Source organism: Somniosus microcephalus, chromosome 10, assembly GCF_052327205.1.
Source record: "Somniosus microcephalus isolate GS21.2 chromosome 10, FLI_Smic_1.0, whole genome shotgun sequence".
Taxonomy (NCBI): Eukaryota; Metazoa; Chordata; class Chondrichthyes; order Squaliformes; family Somniosidae; genus Somniosus; species Somniosus microcephalus.
This window is the reverse complement of record NC_140996.1, coordinates 10,955,299-10,971,194: the sequence shown is the minus strand read 5'-3', so window position 1 is coordinate 10,971,194 and position 15,896 is coordinate 10,955,299. Positions and strand designations below refer to the sequence as shown.

The following is a 15,896-nucleotide window of genomic DNA, read 5'->3' as shown; positions in this document are numbered from 1 at the left end:
ACGATTTAGACAGGGTCATATTTCTTGAGGCTATTATTCCCATTTTAGCATTTGAGACAGGCAGGAGGTATTTTTTTGGGGGTGGGGGGGGAAGATTGTTGGCATCATGGGGCTTAGACTCGCAGTCTCTGTACAGCAGTCCAGGTGGGAAGATCACCGTTACCCTGCGCTCAGTTGCATTTTCAGCCCTGAAGTTCCCACGACTTGTTCTGCATAATGACGCGACCTGCCCTTGGCGTTTTATATCCGTGACGGGACAGTACACGCGTGCAGTATAAATAAGAGGTAGAATGTGTAAGAGGTTGGGAATCCCCTTGCACACAGCTTGTCCTCCTGTTCCTTACCTTGACCACTTTTTCCGCTCTGCACGTTGCATGAGTGCAGAATTGTAATTTCTCAAAACTATTTTCTAAAGGCCCTATTGAACTCTTCCTCAGTTTTTTGTTCATTATTTTCCCCCTTCACTACGCCTTTTAACGCTTTATCTACATTGGTCTTTTTCATTCTGACTATCTGTTGTAGGCCCTTAAAAACCAAGCTAGGCATTTACCTAATCACTCCTTCCCGATTTGCCACATCTTCTCTCCAGCTGTTTTCACTCTTGCTGTTCCCCCGTGCTGTGGCTCTGGGCCCTTTACCAAGGTTTCCTTGCTAGCTTTAATGATCATGATTCCATCCACTTTAGGACAGGAACTCGGTTCGGTTTGCTCCCTCAGTGGGCGGAGCCCTCGCCTCTGAGCCAGAAGGTTATAGGTTCAAGCCCCACTCCAGAGACTCGAGCACCAGTTCTTGGCTGACACTCCAGTGCAGTGCTGAGGGAGTGCTGCACTGTCGGAGGTGCCGTCTTTCGGATGAGACGTTAAACCAAAAGAGAGACGCCTGCCCTCTCGGGTGCACGTAAGAGCTCCCAGGGTACTATTTCGAAGAAGAGCAGGGGAGTTCTCTCCGGTGTCTTGACCGATATTTATCCCTCAATCAACAGATTATCTGGTCATTATCACATCGTTGTTTGTGGGAGCTTGCTGTGCGCAAATTGGCTGCCACATTTCCGACATTGCAACAGTGACTACACTTACAAAAGTACTTCATTGGCTGTAAAGCGCTTTGGGAAGTCCCGAGGTCGTGAAAGGTGCTATAGAAATGCAAGTTCTTTCGTGCTTAAAAGGCTGAGGCAATGCTGGGGTGGCTTTGCTTTGTTGCAAGAAGGATTGATCTTGAGAGTGAGTTGAATTCGACACTTCATCGTGCCTCTTGTGTGTGACCTCACAGTGACACGTATTCTTGACTTTTTCTACCCAACTCATTTTCCGGGAAGGTGTTACTCTTTAAAGCTTTGATGCCCCGGTATTACAACAACAACAACTTGCATTTACACAGCACCTTTAATGTAGTAAAAGGTCCCAGAGTTCTTCACTGGAGCGATTATCAGACAAAATTTGACACCGAGCCACATAGAGTCATAACGGCACAGCAGGAGGCCATTCGGCCCATCGAGTCCGTGCCGGCTCTCTGTGGAGCAATCCAGTCAGTCCCATTCCCCCGCTCTATCCCCGTAACCCTGCAAGTTTATTTCCCTCGAGTGCCTATCCAGTCTCCCCTTGAAAACATTGAGTGTCTCCACTTCCACCACTTCCGTCGGCAGCGAGTTCCAGGTCCTCACCACTCGCTGCGTAAAAAAGTTTTTCCTCACTCCCCCCTGTATCTCTTGCCCAAAACCTTAAATCTGTGTCCCCTAGTCCCTGTACCATCAACTAGTGGGAACAGCCTTTCCCCATCTAGCCTATCCAAACCCGTCATAATCTTGTACACCTCCATCAAATCACCCCACAACCTCCTTTGCTCCAATGAAAACAAATCCAGCTTCTCCAACCTGTCCTTGTAGCTAAGATCCCCCATCCCCGGAACCATTCTGATAAATCTCCTCTGCACCCTCTCAAGGGCCTTCACATCCTTCCTAAAGTGTGGTGACCAGAACTGGACGCAATACTCCAGTTGTGGCCTAACCAGCGCTTTATAAAGGTTCAACATAACTTCTCTACTTTTGTACTCAATACCTCTATTTATGAAGCCCAAGATCCCATATGCTTTGCTAACCACTCTCTCAATATGTCCCGCCACCTTCAGGGACCTATGCACATTAACTCCCAGGTCCCTCTATCCCTGCACACTTTAAAACTGTGCCATTAAGTGTATATTGCCTCTCCCTGTTCCTTCTGCCAAAACGCATCGCCTCACACTTCTCTGTATTAAATTCCATCTGCCCATTCTGCTAGCCTTTCTATGTCCTGTTGCAGTCGATTGGTATCATCCTCACTGTTTGCCACACCCCCAAGTATGGTGTTATCGGCAAATTTAGAAATTCGACTCTGTATTCTATTTGCCCTAATATCTACGTAGGAGATATTGGGGCAAATGACCAAAAGCTTGGTCCGAGAGGTAAGGTTTTAAGGAACGTCTTAAAGGAGGAGAGAGAGGTGGAGAGGTTTAGGGAGGGAATTCCGGAGCTTGGGGCCACGGCAGCTGAACACTATCAATTTCAGACACTCTATCAACAAGTTGGTGAGTAGATTGGGAATTTCAGTAAGTAGATCAGATAATGGTACAATGAAAACCACTTTGGAGCAGTTAGGCACTATAGATAGAGCATTGAAGCTTTCTTTTCATTTGCCTGGATACCATACTTAAGCACAAGTTATTTCAAGAATGTGAAATGGCAATTTTTAATCTCTGAAAATATTTTTTTTTATTAAGTCGGTACAGATTATTTTGATATTAATTACCCACTGAAAATATTAAAGAGGACTCGCCTAATTCTCATTTGGAATTTTTTAATGAATTCTTGGGATGTGGACGTTGCTGGCAATTCTGGCATTTATTGCCCACCCCTAGTTGCCTTTGGGAAGGCGGTGGTGAGCCGCCTTCTTGAACCACTGCAGTCCGTGTGGTGAAGGTGCTCCCACAGTGCTGTTCGGGAGGGAGTTCCAGGATTTTGACCCAACGACGATGAAGGATCGGCGATATACTTCCAAGTGAGGATGGTGTGTGACTTGGAGGGGAACTTGGAGGTGGTGGTGTTCCCATGCGCCTGCTGCCCTTGTCCATCTAGGTCAATGCGATTGTAGGTTTGGGAGGTGCTGTCGAAGAAGCCTTGGCGAGTTGTTACAGAGTGGCACTATGCAGTGTAGACCTGAATTCTACAGACAAAGATGGTGCCCGTTTGAATCCCCAGGAGTGGTTAGGGTGGTTCAACTGAGAAACATGGGAACACATTAATGTTCTCCTCGTTATCGCCAAATTATCATTGTTCATTCTCAGCAATTTTCTCTCTCAACAGCAGTTTGTATAAGTGGGGCTTGTCTTCTCCAATCTGTGTCAGCTGTGGCTCGGTGGGTAGCACTGTTGCCTCTGAGGAAGAAGCTTCAAGTCCCACTCCAGAGACTGGAGCACCCAGTACTCCCAGCGCCGGTATTGAGGGAGTGCTGCACTGTCGGAGGCGCCGTCTTTCGGGTGAGACATTAAACTGAGGCCCCGTCTGCCCTCTCAGGTGGACTTAAAAGATCCATGACACCATTTTGAAGAAGAGCAGGGGGAGTTCTCCCCGGTGCCCTGGCCAATATTTATCCCTCAATCAACATCACGAAAACAGATTATCTGGTCATTATCACATTGCTGTGTGTGGGAGCTTGCTGTGTGCAAATTGGTGCGTTTCCCTACATTACAACAGTGACACCACTTAAAAAAGTACTTCTTTGGCTGTAAAGCGCTTTGGGACATCCTGAGGTTGTGAAAGGCGCTGGAGAAATGCAAGTCTTTCTTTGTCTTCCACAATCTGGAAGCTGTAACCTGTTCTATACTCTGTCTTTGCCTGAAGGATTAACGGTTACACGATTAACATTTAGCATAGTCTTGCACTATGCGACCATACACTCTTTGAAATCACAGCTATTGCAGTTCTGTCCTCTCGCGATATGTTCCACGTTCCACTTGTGGGCCAGACCCACTCACCCATCACCCCCTGTGCTCGCTGACCTACATTGGCTCCCGGTCCGGCAACGCCTCGATTTTAAAATTCTCATCCTTGTTTTCAAATCCTTCCACGGCATCACCCCTCCCTATCGCTGTAACCTCCTCCAGCCCTACAACCCTCTGAGATTTCTGTGCTCCCCACTTCTGGCCTCTTGCGCATCCCCGGTTTCTATCGCTCCACCATTGGTGGCCGTGCCTTCAGCTGCCTGGGCCCCGAGCTCCAGAACTCCCTCCCTAAACCTCTCTCTGCTCCTTTAAGACGCTCCTTAAAACCAATCGCTTTACCTGTCCTGATACCTCCTTGTGTGGCTCGGTGTCAAATTTTCTTTTATAACATTCCTGTGAAGCACCTTGGGACGTTTTACTACATTAAATGCGCTATATAAATACAAGTAGTTGTTGTTGTGACCAGAACTAGGAGCCATAAACGTAAAATAGTCGCTAATAAATCGAAGAGTGAATTTAGGACAATGTGACCCGTCCATCGGAGCTGATCGAGTGCGGTCAAAGCTTCGATGCTGGGGATGTTGGCCTGAGCGAGAACACTGACGTTGGTGCGCCTATCCTGCCATGCCCGATACGAGACTCCCAAAACAAGCGCTCTACTTGGAGCTCCGACACGGCAAGAGAGCCCCAGGTGGGCAGAGGAAATGCGTCAAGGACACCCTCAAAGCCTCCTTGGAAAAAGTGTAACATCCCCACCGACACCTGGGAATCCCTGGCCCAAGACCGCACAAAGTGGAGGAGAAGCATCCGGGAAGGCGCCGAACACCTCGAGTCTCTTCACCGGGAGCAAACGGAAGGAGTGCAGGCAGTGCAAGGAGCACACGTCAACCCAAGCACCCCACCTACCCGCCCCTTCAACCACCGTCTGCCCCACCTGTGACAGAGACTGTAGGTCCCGCATTGGACTCATCAGTCACCTGAGAACTCATTTTTAGTGTGGAAGCAAGTCATCCTCGGTTCCGAGAGACTGCCTAAGAGAGAGAGTGAATTTGGGAGAACCTTCTTTACCCAGAGAGTGGTGAGAATGTGGAACTCTCATTCCACATTCGAGTAGCATAGATGCATTTAAGGGGAAGCTAGATAAACACACGAGGGAGAAAGGAATAGGAGGATATGTTGATGGGGTGAGATGAAGAAAGGTGGGAGGAGGCTGGTGTGGAGCATAAACATGTACCAGTTGGGTCGAGTGGCCTGTTTCTGTGCTGTAAGTACCATGTAACTGTAACGTTCTGTGCCAACCTATCGATCCCCAAGCAGGGAATGAAACTGGGTTTCTCCTTCAGGTTCTGCACCAGACATCGGAAGAGCTCTCGTCCCCTTTTCAAACTCGCGCTTTTAAACTGTTGTGAGCGTCACCTCTGCACTTTGGTTAATCATTTGCCTGTGGAGATTCTCCAAAATCAACAACACATCACACACACCTACTATTGAGAAAAAGGACGTCACCAATACAATGGTGCTTATCCTGGAAGGTATGACGAGACTGTGTGCTTGCGTCAATCCACAGGCAAATCTAAACGATGACACCAGCCAATTCTTTCACATCACAGGAACACTGCTGTTAAGTAAATCAAGCAAACAAAGCACTTTGATCTTTTTAAGTAAATTAAACCAGCGATTCAAATGTCGTCACAAAGACAACCTTCAGCTATTCCCACCATCCATGCCCAACACGGTGCTTTCTTGAGGGACAGGCATATTTTGAATTTGTTTGTGGCTTGATTTGAGAAAATTCCAGTCAGAATCTTTCTCATTTCTACGTCAGCTATGTGGAGAGACTGGAGAAGCTGGGATTGTTCTCCTTAGAGCAGAGAAGCTTAAGAGGAGATTTTAATAGAGGTGTTCAAAATTGTACAGGGTTTATTAGAGTAAATAAGGAGAAACCGTTTCCAGTGGCAGGAGGGTCGGTAACCAGAGGACACAGATTTAAGGTAATCGGCAAAAGAACCAGAGGGGAGATGAGTTTTTTTATGGAGTGAGTTGTTGTGATCTGGAATGCGCTGCCTGAAAGGAAGCAGGTTCAATAGTAACTTTCAAAAGGAAATTGGATAAATACTTGAAGGGGAAAATTTACAGGACTCTGTGGAACGAGCAGTGGGATTAGTTGGATCGCTCTTTCAAAGCCAGCACAGGCATGATGGGCCGAATGGCCTCCTTCTGTGCTGTATCTGTGATTTAGGATAGTTACAAATTCTGAGTTTCATTCGCATTGATTCCTGGATGTGCTCTTCGTAAACTGTCGCTGGTTTAAGGTTTTTTTGTTGGTCCACGCAGCTCTTTTCCCCATGTTTGGACCAAGGTTGGACCTCATTACAGCCTTGGTCCAAACGTGGACAAAGGAGCTGAATTCCAGAGGTGAGGTGAGAGTGGCTGCCCTTGACATCAAGGCTGCATTTGACCGAGTGTGGCATCAAGGAGCCCTAGTAAAACTGAAGTCAATGGGAATCGGGGTGGGGGAGGGGAACTCTCCACTGGTTGGAGTCAGACCTAGCACAAAGGAAGATGGTTGTGGTCATCACAGCCCCAGGACATCGCGGCAGGAGTTCCTCAGGGCAGTGTCCTAGGCCCAACCATCTTCAGCTGCTTCATCAATGACCTTCCCTCCATTTATAAGGTCAGAAATGGGGATGTTCGCTGATGACTGCACAGTGTTCAGTTCCATTCGCAACTCCTCAGATAATGAAGCAGTCCATGCCCGCATGCAACAAGACCTGGACGACATTCAGGCCTGGGCTGATAAGTGGCAGGTAACAATCGCGCCACACAAGTGCCAGGCAATGACTATCTCCAACAAGAGAGAGTCTAACCACCGCACCTTGACATTCAATGGCATTACCGTCGCTGGAACGAATAAAAAGAAGTGTGGCTCGGTGTCAAATACTGTCTCTGTGCCGTGTCTTGGGACGTTTTACTACATTAAAGGCGCTGTATAAATACAAATTGTTGTTGTTAAACACCTCAATTATCTTGGCCCTTAATCTTCTATACGCGAAGGAATACAAGCTGTCCTCGTAATTTAACCCTTTCAGCCCGCTACATTTTCTCATCGGACAAAATGACATTTTGGTTTTCTGCAAAGAGACTAAAATATAAGCTGATCCGACATGGAGGAGGCTGGGAAAGGGAAGGCCGAGAGGTGACCTGATCGAGGCCTTTAAAATTAATTAAGGGATTCGTAGGGTAGACGTAGAGAGGATGTTTCCACTTGCGGGACGAGTCCAAAACTAGAGGCCATCAATATAAGATAGTCACTAATAAACCCAATAGGGAATTCAGGAGAAACTTCATCTCACCGAGAGTGGTGAGAATGTGGAACTCGCTGCCACAGGGAGTGGTTGAGGCGAATAGTATATAGATATATTTAAGGGGAAGCTGGATAAACACACGAGGGAGAAAGGAATAGAAGGATACACTGATAGTGTGAGATGAAGAGGGGTGGGAGGAGGCTCGTGTGGAGCAGAAACACCGGCACGGACCAGTTGGGCCGAATGGCCTGTTTCTGTGCTGTGGAAGGCCGTCCAGCGAAAACACGTTTGAAATTTCACTTGGAACGATTATATATGACCTGTGTGTAGAGGGACTCCTCCGTTGTGCATGCTGGAGGCTGCAACAGATATCGATAGAAAAATACATTGTGTTTATATAAAGAAAAAAGAAAGACTTGTATTTCTATAGTGCCTTTCACGACCACCGGACGTCTCAAAGCGCTTTACAGCCAATGAAGTACTTTTTTTTTTGAAGTGGAGGCACTGTTGTAATGTGGGAAACGCGGCAGCCAATTTGCGCACAGCAAGCTCCCACAAACAGCAATGTGATAATGACCAGATAGTCTGTTTTTGTGATGTTGGTTGAGGGATAAATATTGGCCCAGGACACCGGGGAGAACTCCCCCTGCTCCTCTTCTATATAGTGCCATGGGATCCTTTACGTCCACTGGAGAGAGCAGCGGGGGGCCTCGGCTTAACGTCTCATCTGAAAGATGGCACCTCCGACAGTGCAGCGCTCCCTCAGCACTGCACTGGGAGTGTCGGCTGAGCTTTATGTGCTCAAGTTCCTGGAGTGGGACTTGAACCCACAACCTTCTGACTCGGAGGCGAGAATGCGGCCCACTAAGCCACAGCTGACACTAATATTAAACTTAATTTCAATTATCCGTGGTTTTCCGTATTTCTTACTTTTCCTTCCTTCTTTTCAGCGTAGCGGGCCACCGTAACTATAAATATGGCGGATGTGGAGCTGACACACCACTCGCTTCAGACTCCTGGAGCCCGGCTGGGAGGCCAGGATAGCACCGGGATCAGCACCTTGGAGCCTGGCCAGCGACCTCCCAGCTCGCCCTCCGGCAAACTTGTCCCCATCAAGGTCCAGCTGCTTGACGACACCCAGGAAGTGTATGAAATTTCGGTAAGATTTACCTTTTCGAATAAGCGCAAGAAACGGACCCTCGAGGGCTGGAACTCTCATCCCTCCCCTCCCACACACGCTCGTTACTAAAGGGCGATGGCTATTGCTTGTGTGCTTTGGTTTATATTAATTGGTGTTGTTTGTGGCACGACTTGCTGCTGCGGTTTATGGCCAGTGATCTTCTAATTCATCATTTCTTTGCAACATGGGTGAGTTGTACAGACTCCCGACTGCCCGTTTCCAGCTCATTACCCAACTGCGCATGTTGTTATTGCTGACGTGCCCTCTAACACTTTTTGCTGAACGTTTCAAAGGTCGTTGCCCTGATGCTTGCGTTGTTCTTTTCCTATTTACATTGACAATAGGAAGCAGGACTGTAAGGGAGCACTTTGCCGCTGCCCGGTGGCTTTGTCGGAATCCTTTGGTACTTTTTTGGTTTGCTGTTGTGTCTTTGAGCCGTAGTGATAGAGAACCCCTCTTCTGTATTTGTTCTGTGGTCTGATTAGTGGTGATTTATAACCAACGCTCATTTAAATAAAATGATTCGCAGGATGTGGGCGTCGCCGGCAAGGCCAGCATTTATTGCCCATCCCTAATTGCCCTTGTGGTGGTGGTGAGCCGGCTTCTTGAACCGCTGCAGTCCGTGTGGTGAAGGTACTCCCACAGTGCTGTTAGGGAAGGAGTTCTAGGATTTTGACCCAGTGACGATGAAGGATCGGCCGATATATTTCCAAGTCAGGATGGTGTGTGACTTGGAGGGGAACTTGGAGGTGGTGGTGTTCCCATGCGCCTGCTGCCCTTGTCCTTCTAGGTGGAAGTGGTTGCGGGTTTGGGAGGTGCTGCCGAAGAAGCCTTGGCGAGTTGCTGCAGTGCATCTTGTAGATGGTACACACTGCAGCCACGTTTCTCATGCTCATCAGCTATTTCTGGCTCTTTAGAAGGGGTATTTTATGACGTGAGGTTCCCAGCACTAAGCCCGGCTGGCCAGATTGGAGAATCAGGCTAGAGATTAGCACACCCTGATGTACAGTGTCGGAGTGGCTCAGGGCTTGACTCTGTCCTCTCAGTCAGAAGGTTGCGGGTTCAAGCTCCGCTACTTTACACTTGTCTGCTGCCTTCGGAGCCTGCTTACATATTTTATCCGTCTTGCTCTGGGATTTCTGAGCTGCCTCATCCGATTCCGCTGCCCTTCCTAATTTCGTACCATCTCTAAACTTGACCAGTTGCTCTGTTTCTGATTCAAATCATTTGAGGTGAATTAGATCCAGTGGTGGTCCAGACAGTGAGCCCTGGGGCCGCCCCAGTCTGGACTCCCCCACCACCCCCAATACCAACATCCCTTGTTCAGCGTGGGTATTGAAGGGGAAGATTGGAAGCTGGGCTGGGCATCTTCATGGATAACGTGCCATTTCTTTTCTCTTGAATTTTTGTTCAGAATTTTATTTTTCTGGGTCTGTAATGGGCGTCGTTATCTCCCGAGAAGTTTCTTTTGCCAGAATGTGCTTGTGAAGAATTATTTCTGATTGACATTCATTGCGGAGAAAATTGAGAGTGGGAAGAAAGATTTGTGTGATTGGTGAATAATGAAAGTGGAAAATAGCCGTGTAAAGAAAGAGAATATTAACAAAGCATCACTTGTCAGAAGGTCGTGGGTTCACAGTCCCCACTCCAGAGACTTGAGCACAAAATCCAGACTGACACTCTCAGCGCAGTACTGAGGGAGCGCCGCACTGTCGGAGGGGCAGTACTGAGGGAGTGCCGCACTGTCGGAGGGGCAGTACTGAGGGAGTGCCGCACTGTCGGAGGGGCAGTACTGAGGGAGCGCTGCACTGTCAGAGGGGCAGTACTGAGGGAGCGCCGCACTGTCGGAGGCGCCGTCTTTTGGATGAGACGTTAACCCGTCAGCGCTCTCAGGTGGACGTAAAAGATCCCATGGCGAAGCAGAGCAGGAGAGTTCTCTCCGGTCTCCTGGCCAATATTTATCCCTCAACCAACATGTAAAACAGATTGTGCTGGAAACACTCAGCAGGTCAGGCAGCATCGAAGATAGAGAAACAGAGTCAACGTGAGCAGCGAATACAGTATACTAAATTGCAAGAAGTACAAGTAAATTGCTGTTTCACCTGGAAGGAGCGTTTGGGGCCCTGGACAGTGGGAAGGGAGGAGGTAAAAGGGCAGGTGTTGCATCTCCTGCGCTTGCACGGGAAGCGGTCTCCTCTACATTGGGGAGACCAAACATCGATTGGGTGACCGCTTTGTGGAACACCTCCGTTCAGTCCGCAAGCGTGACCCCGAGCTTCCGGTCGCCTGTCACTTTAATTCTCCGCTCCGCTCCCATTCAGACCTCACCTTCCTCGGCCTCTTGCACTGTTCCAACAAAGTTTAACGTAAGCTCGAGGAACAGCACCTCATCTTTCGATTAGGCACTTTACAGCCTTCAGGACTTAACATCGAATTCAACAATTTCAGACTATAAATTGGCCCCTGTAGTTTTTTTCTCTCTTGTTTCCTCACACGGTAGCTGTTAATGTTGCTGCCATCATCATTCACACATCATCTAGAGCCATCCTTTGTTTCTTAACTTGTCCCATTACCTCTCCTTTTGCCTCGCGCCATCATCCCTTTTGTCAGTCAATCTCTCCTGCCTTCCAGCCTATCACAGACCTTCCCTTTGTTCTTTCCTCCCCTCCTCCCTGCCCTGCTTAAAAATCTCTCCTCCCGAACCTTTCCCAGTTCTGACGAAGGGTTCGACCCGAAACGTTGACTCTGTTTCTCTCTCCTCGAGGCTGCCTGGCCTGCTGAGTGTTTCCAGCACTTTCTGTTGTTATTTCGGATTTACAGCATCCGCAGTATTTTGCTAATGTAAAACAGATTATCTGGGTGATTTTCACATTGCTGTTTGTGGGAGCTTGCTGTGCGCAAATTGGCTGCCGTGTTTCCTTTAGCTGTAAAGCGCTTTGGGACGTCCGGTGGTCTGAAAGGTGCTATAGAAATGCAAGTCTTTTCTTTTTTGTCATGACATCGAAAACAATCTTGACCGATACAAGGAAGGTCATTGTTAAGAAGAAAGAGTTGGATACAGGTGCTGCAAGAAAATCACCTGAGTTTGCAAATGATTCCAAAATAGGAGACGAGGTAAATAACGAGGGACAATGCAAGTGGATTTAGAAGGCCTCGGGTAACTGGACGAATGGGTGGCAGATGCAGTTTAATTTGTATAAATATAAAACTAAAGGAGCTAGAACATAAGGAGCAGGAATACGATGATCAAAGGACAAAGATCAAAGAATGAAAGATTTTATATAGCACCTTCCACGACCTCAGAACGGCCCAAAGTGCTTCGATGTGTAGTCACTGTTGTAATAATAATAATAATCAACTTTATTGTCATTGTTAGTGCACAAGTGCAGTACAACGAAATGTAGGCTTGCGGCTCCAGAGAGTGTACATTTAGATTAAGACATTTAAACATTCAACATTCATTTGGCTTGTAATACATTAGCATAAACATAATAAAGTGCATTGGCAGATGTGCAGGCTTTAGAGTTTATTTGTGGAGTTCAGTAGGATGACAGCCCTGGGAAAGAAGCTGTTCCTAAATCTGGTCGTTCGGGTGCGAATGCATCTGTAGCGTCTCCCAGATGGCAGGAGGGCGAACAGACTGTGGCTGGGGTGGGTAGGGTCTTTGATGATGGTCAGTGACCTCCGTAAACAGCGTTTCTGGTAGATGTTCTCTATGGTCGGTAGCCGGGTGCCGGTAATGCGTTGGGCAGTTTTGACTACCCGCTGCAGGGCTTTCCGGTCATAGTAGCTACAGCTGCCATACCATACTGTGATACAGTTCATCAGGATGCTCTCCATTGTGCAGTGGTAAAAGTTAGAGAGGATCAGGGGTGACAGGTTACATCCCTTCAGCCTCCTTAGGAAATATAGGCGCTGCTGGGCCTTCTTCACCAAGGAGGAGGTATTGAGGGACCAGGAGAGGTCTTCCGTGATGTGGACTCCGAGGAACTTAAAGCTGTCCACCCTTTCCACCACAGCCCTGTGGATGGGGGTGTGACTTCCGCCTTTAGACTTCCTGAAGTCCACAATGATTTCAATGAGGAAACACGGCAGCCAATTTGCGCACAGCAAGCTCCCGGCAAGGAGCCTCGACTTAATGTCTCATCCGAAACAGTGCACCACTGCTCCCCCAGCGCTGACACTGGGAGTGTCAGCCTAGATTATGTGCTCGAGTCTCATGGAGCGGGACTTGAACCCACGACCTTCTGGCTCGAAGGACGAGAGAGTGCTGCCCACTGAGCCCCGGCTGATCAGGAAAGAGAGCTCAAAGTCGTGGTGAATAAATCTATGAAAATGTCAGCGCATGCTTAAGCTGTGGGTAAAGCCAATGGTGAACAAGGAGCTTATACTCGCTGGAGTTTAGAAGAATGAGGGGGGGTCTCATTGAAACTTATAAAACTCTAACAGGACTAGACAGACTAGATGCAGGAAGGATGTTCCCGATGGCCAGGGAGTCCAGAACCAGGGGCCACAGTCTAAGGATAAGGGGTAAGCCATTTAGGACAGAGATGAGGAGGAATTTCTTCACCCAGAGAGTGGTGAACCTGTGGAATTCTCTACCACAGAAGGCAGTTGAGGCCAATTCATTAAATATATTCAAGAAGGAGTTAGACATATTTCTTAAGGCTAAAGGGATCAAGGGATATGGGGAGAAAGCAGGGACAGGGTACTGAATTTGGATGATCAGCCATGATCTCATTGAATGGCGGAGCAGGCTCGAGGGGCCGAATGGCCTACTCCTGCTCCTATCTTCTATGTTTCTATGTACTTGCTGTATTGGCAAGGAGACGGCGCACAGACTTGAAGAGGTCCGATTGTTGTAAGGCACTAATCGGACACCAGCAGTACTGGATTATGAGGAAATTGATCTCGGCAATTTGTTCATTCCGGTGAAGAGTTCAAATACCAGGGACACGAGCTTTAAAAAATTGGGAAGATGGGAGTAAGCAGGGAGGTCAGTTGAAAATTATTCGTCCGACCCAGAATTGAATAGTGCAATAGGTTCCCAGGGAAGGCAAGTGAAGCAGACAGTGCACGTAGCTTGAAAAGATATTTCGCTGAGTTTCTGGAGAGAGAAGATGCGGTGGATGGAAATGGCTGTCCACTAAATTATCAAACGAAAGCTTAACACGCTTCTCCTAAAGTTCCCCTCTTCTTCCCCCTGTTTTAATGGAAGACGTTAACCGGTTTATCTTAAATGCGTTAATGCTCCCAGTAAAATAGCTGGCAAGGAATACAAGGGGGTAGAAGTTATGCTGCAGCTGTACAAAACCCTGGTTAGACCACACCTGGAGCACTGTGAGCAGTTCTGGGCACCACACCTTAGGAAGGATATACTGGCCTTGGAGGGAGTGCAGCGTGGGTTTACCAGAATGATACAGGTACACTACCCTTTATCCGAACTTCCGAAAACCGAAACCCTCTAAAAACCGAAGGTTTTTTCGTTCAGCGTAAGTAGTGTGCACGACCCCGACCCCCGCTGGCAACCCCCCGCCGACCCCGACCCCCGACGACCCCCCGCGGACCCCCGCACGACATGACCAGAGTGGCGCACGACTTAGGCTGAGCAGAGGGTCAGCGTAAGTCGTGCGCACGACCCCGACCCCCCGCGGACCCCCGCCGACCCCGACCCCCCCGCCGACCCCGACCCCCGCCGACCCCCACCCCCGACAAATTTCCCAGTCTTATAAAATACCTTCTGAAATCCGAAATTTTCCGAAAACCGAAACACGGCTGGTCCCGAGGTTTTCGGATAAAGGATAGTCTACCTGTACCTGGACTCCAAGGATTAAATTACGAGGAGAGATTAGACAATTAGGGTTGTATTCACTAGAATTTAGAAGGTTAAGGGGTGATTTGATTGAATTTTTCAAGATATTAAGGGGAACAGATAGGGTAGATAGAGAGAAACTATTTCTGCAGGTTGGGGAGTCTAGGACTAGGGGGCATAGTCTAAAAATTAGAGCCAGACCTTTCAGGAGTGAAATTAGGAAACACTTCTACACACAAAGGGTGGTAGAAGTTTGGAATTCTCTTCCGCAAACAGCAGCTGATGCCAGATCAATTGTTAATTTTAAATCTGAGACTGATAGCTTTCTGTTAACCAAAGGTATTAAGGGATATGCGCCAAAGGCGGGTAGATGGAGTTAGGTCGCAGATCAGCCATGATCTCACTGAATGGTGGAACAGGCTCGAGGGGCTAAATGGCCTCTTCCTGTCCCTATGGTGAGGGGCTGGTGCTGATCTTCAAAATAAAGACAAGCTTACTTCGGCCTAAAAGTTCTTCTCATGTCGGTGCCTGTTCAAGCATGTACTAATGCCACAGAAGGTGCTCCTTTAACCAGTTTATCCCCAGCAGGCACCCGTAAAGCCTTCAGTGAGTTTACATTGGGCCACCTGAGACTGGGGTTGCCAATTCTGCTTTGAACGATTTCCAGGAGATTTCTTCACGTGTCCTGGCGGCGCACAAACCGTTCCCCGATTGGATGTTTCTTGACGACTGGGGACCTGCCAGTCAAACGGCCTTTCTTGTTCTCCATCTCCAATAGAGCTGATCAACCAATGTGTTCAAAGAAAGTACTTTGAAGTGTATATGCTGTTGTAATGTGGGAAACGTGGCAGTCAATTTGCACACAGCAAGCTCCCACAGACAGCAATGTGATAATGACCAGATAATCTGTTTTTAGTGATGTTGATTGAGGGATAAATATTGACCAGGACACCGGGGAGAACTCCCCCTGCTCTTATTCGAAATAGTGCCATGGGATCTTTTACATCCACCTGAGAGCAGACGAGACCTCGGTTTAACATCTCATTCGAAAGACGGCACCTCCGACAGTGCAGCACTCCCTCAGTACTGCACTGGAGTGTCAGCCTAGCTTTTGTGCTCAAGTCTCTGGAGTGGGATTTGAACCCACAACCTTCTGATTTCAGAGGTGAGGGTGCGGCCCACTGAGACATTGGCTGACGCTGTGAAAATGAATGAAACACTTTTTTTAATGCCCCATGACTTTTCTCCCAGGTGTTGCTTGTAGAAGTGTCCTGGAGATTGAACTTTCATTCCTGGAAACGCCCAGGCAACGCTGGAGCAATGTTCCCTGTAATATTTCTGGTGCCGTGAGGCCCCTTTAAGTGGTCCCTTTAACCGCACATGCGCGGTTTTTGATTGAAAAGGCGGCTGCACGGGATTCCTGGAGCGCTGCGTGAAGGGAACATTACCCTGGAGACTCCCAGGCAATCCCGGAAGGTTAGTGTCAGCTGTGGCTCAGTGGGCAGCACTCTCGCCTCGGAGTCAGAAGGTCAGTGGGTTCAGGCCCCACTCCAGAGATTTGAGCGCAAAATCGAATCTGACACTCCCAGTGCTGAGGGAGCGCTGCACTGTCGGAGGTGCCGTCTTT

At 48.3% G+C, this 15,896-nt stretch overlaps 1 protein-coding gene across 3 annotated transcripts in view; it reads left to right on the top strand.

Moving 5' to 3' along the window:
• Positions 1 to 15,896, top strand: part of farp1 (FERM, RhoGEF (ARHGEF) and pleckstrin domain protein 1 (chondrocyte-derived)) — a 372,795-nt gene that overhangs the window by 21,385 nt on the left and 335,514 nt on the right. For 2 of the 3 annotated variants that reach the window (XM_085998432.1, XM_085998434.1), the window contains exon 2: positions 8,228 to 8,436. In XM_085998432.1, coding sequence (XP_085854558.1) covers positions 8,254 to 8,436 — 183 coding nt within the window. In that variant the 5' untranslated portion in view covers positions 8,228 to 8,253. The remainder of the gene's footprint in view (positions 1 to 8,227; positions 8,437 to 15,896) is intronic. The other variant, XM_085998433.1, reaches the window with a different exon arrangement.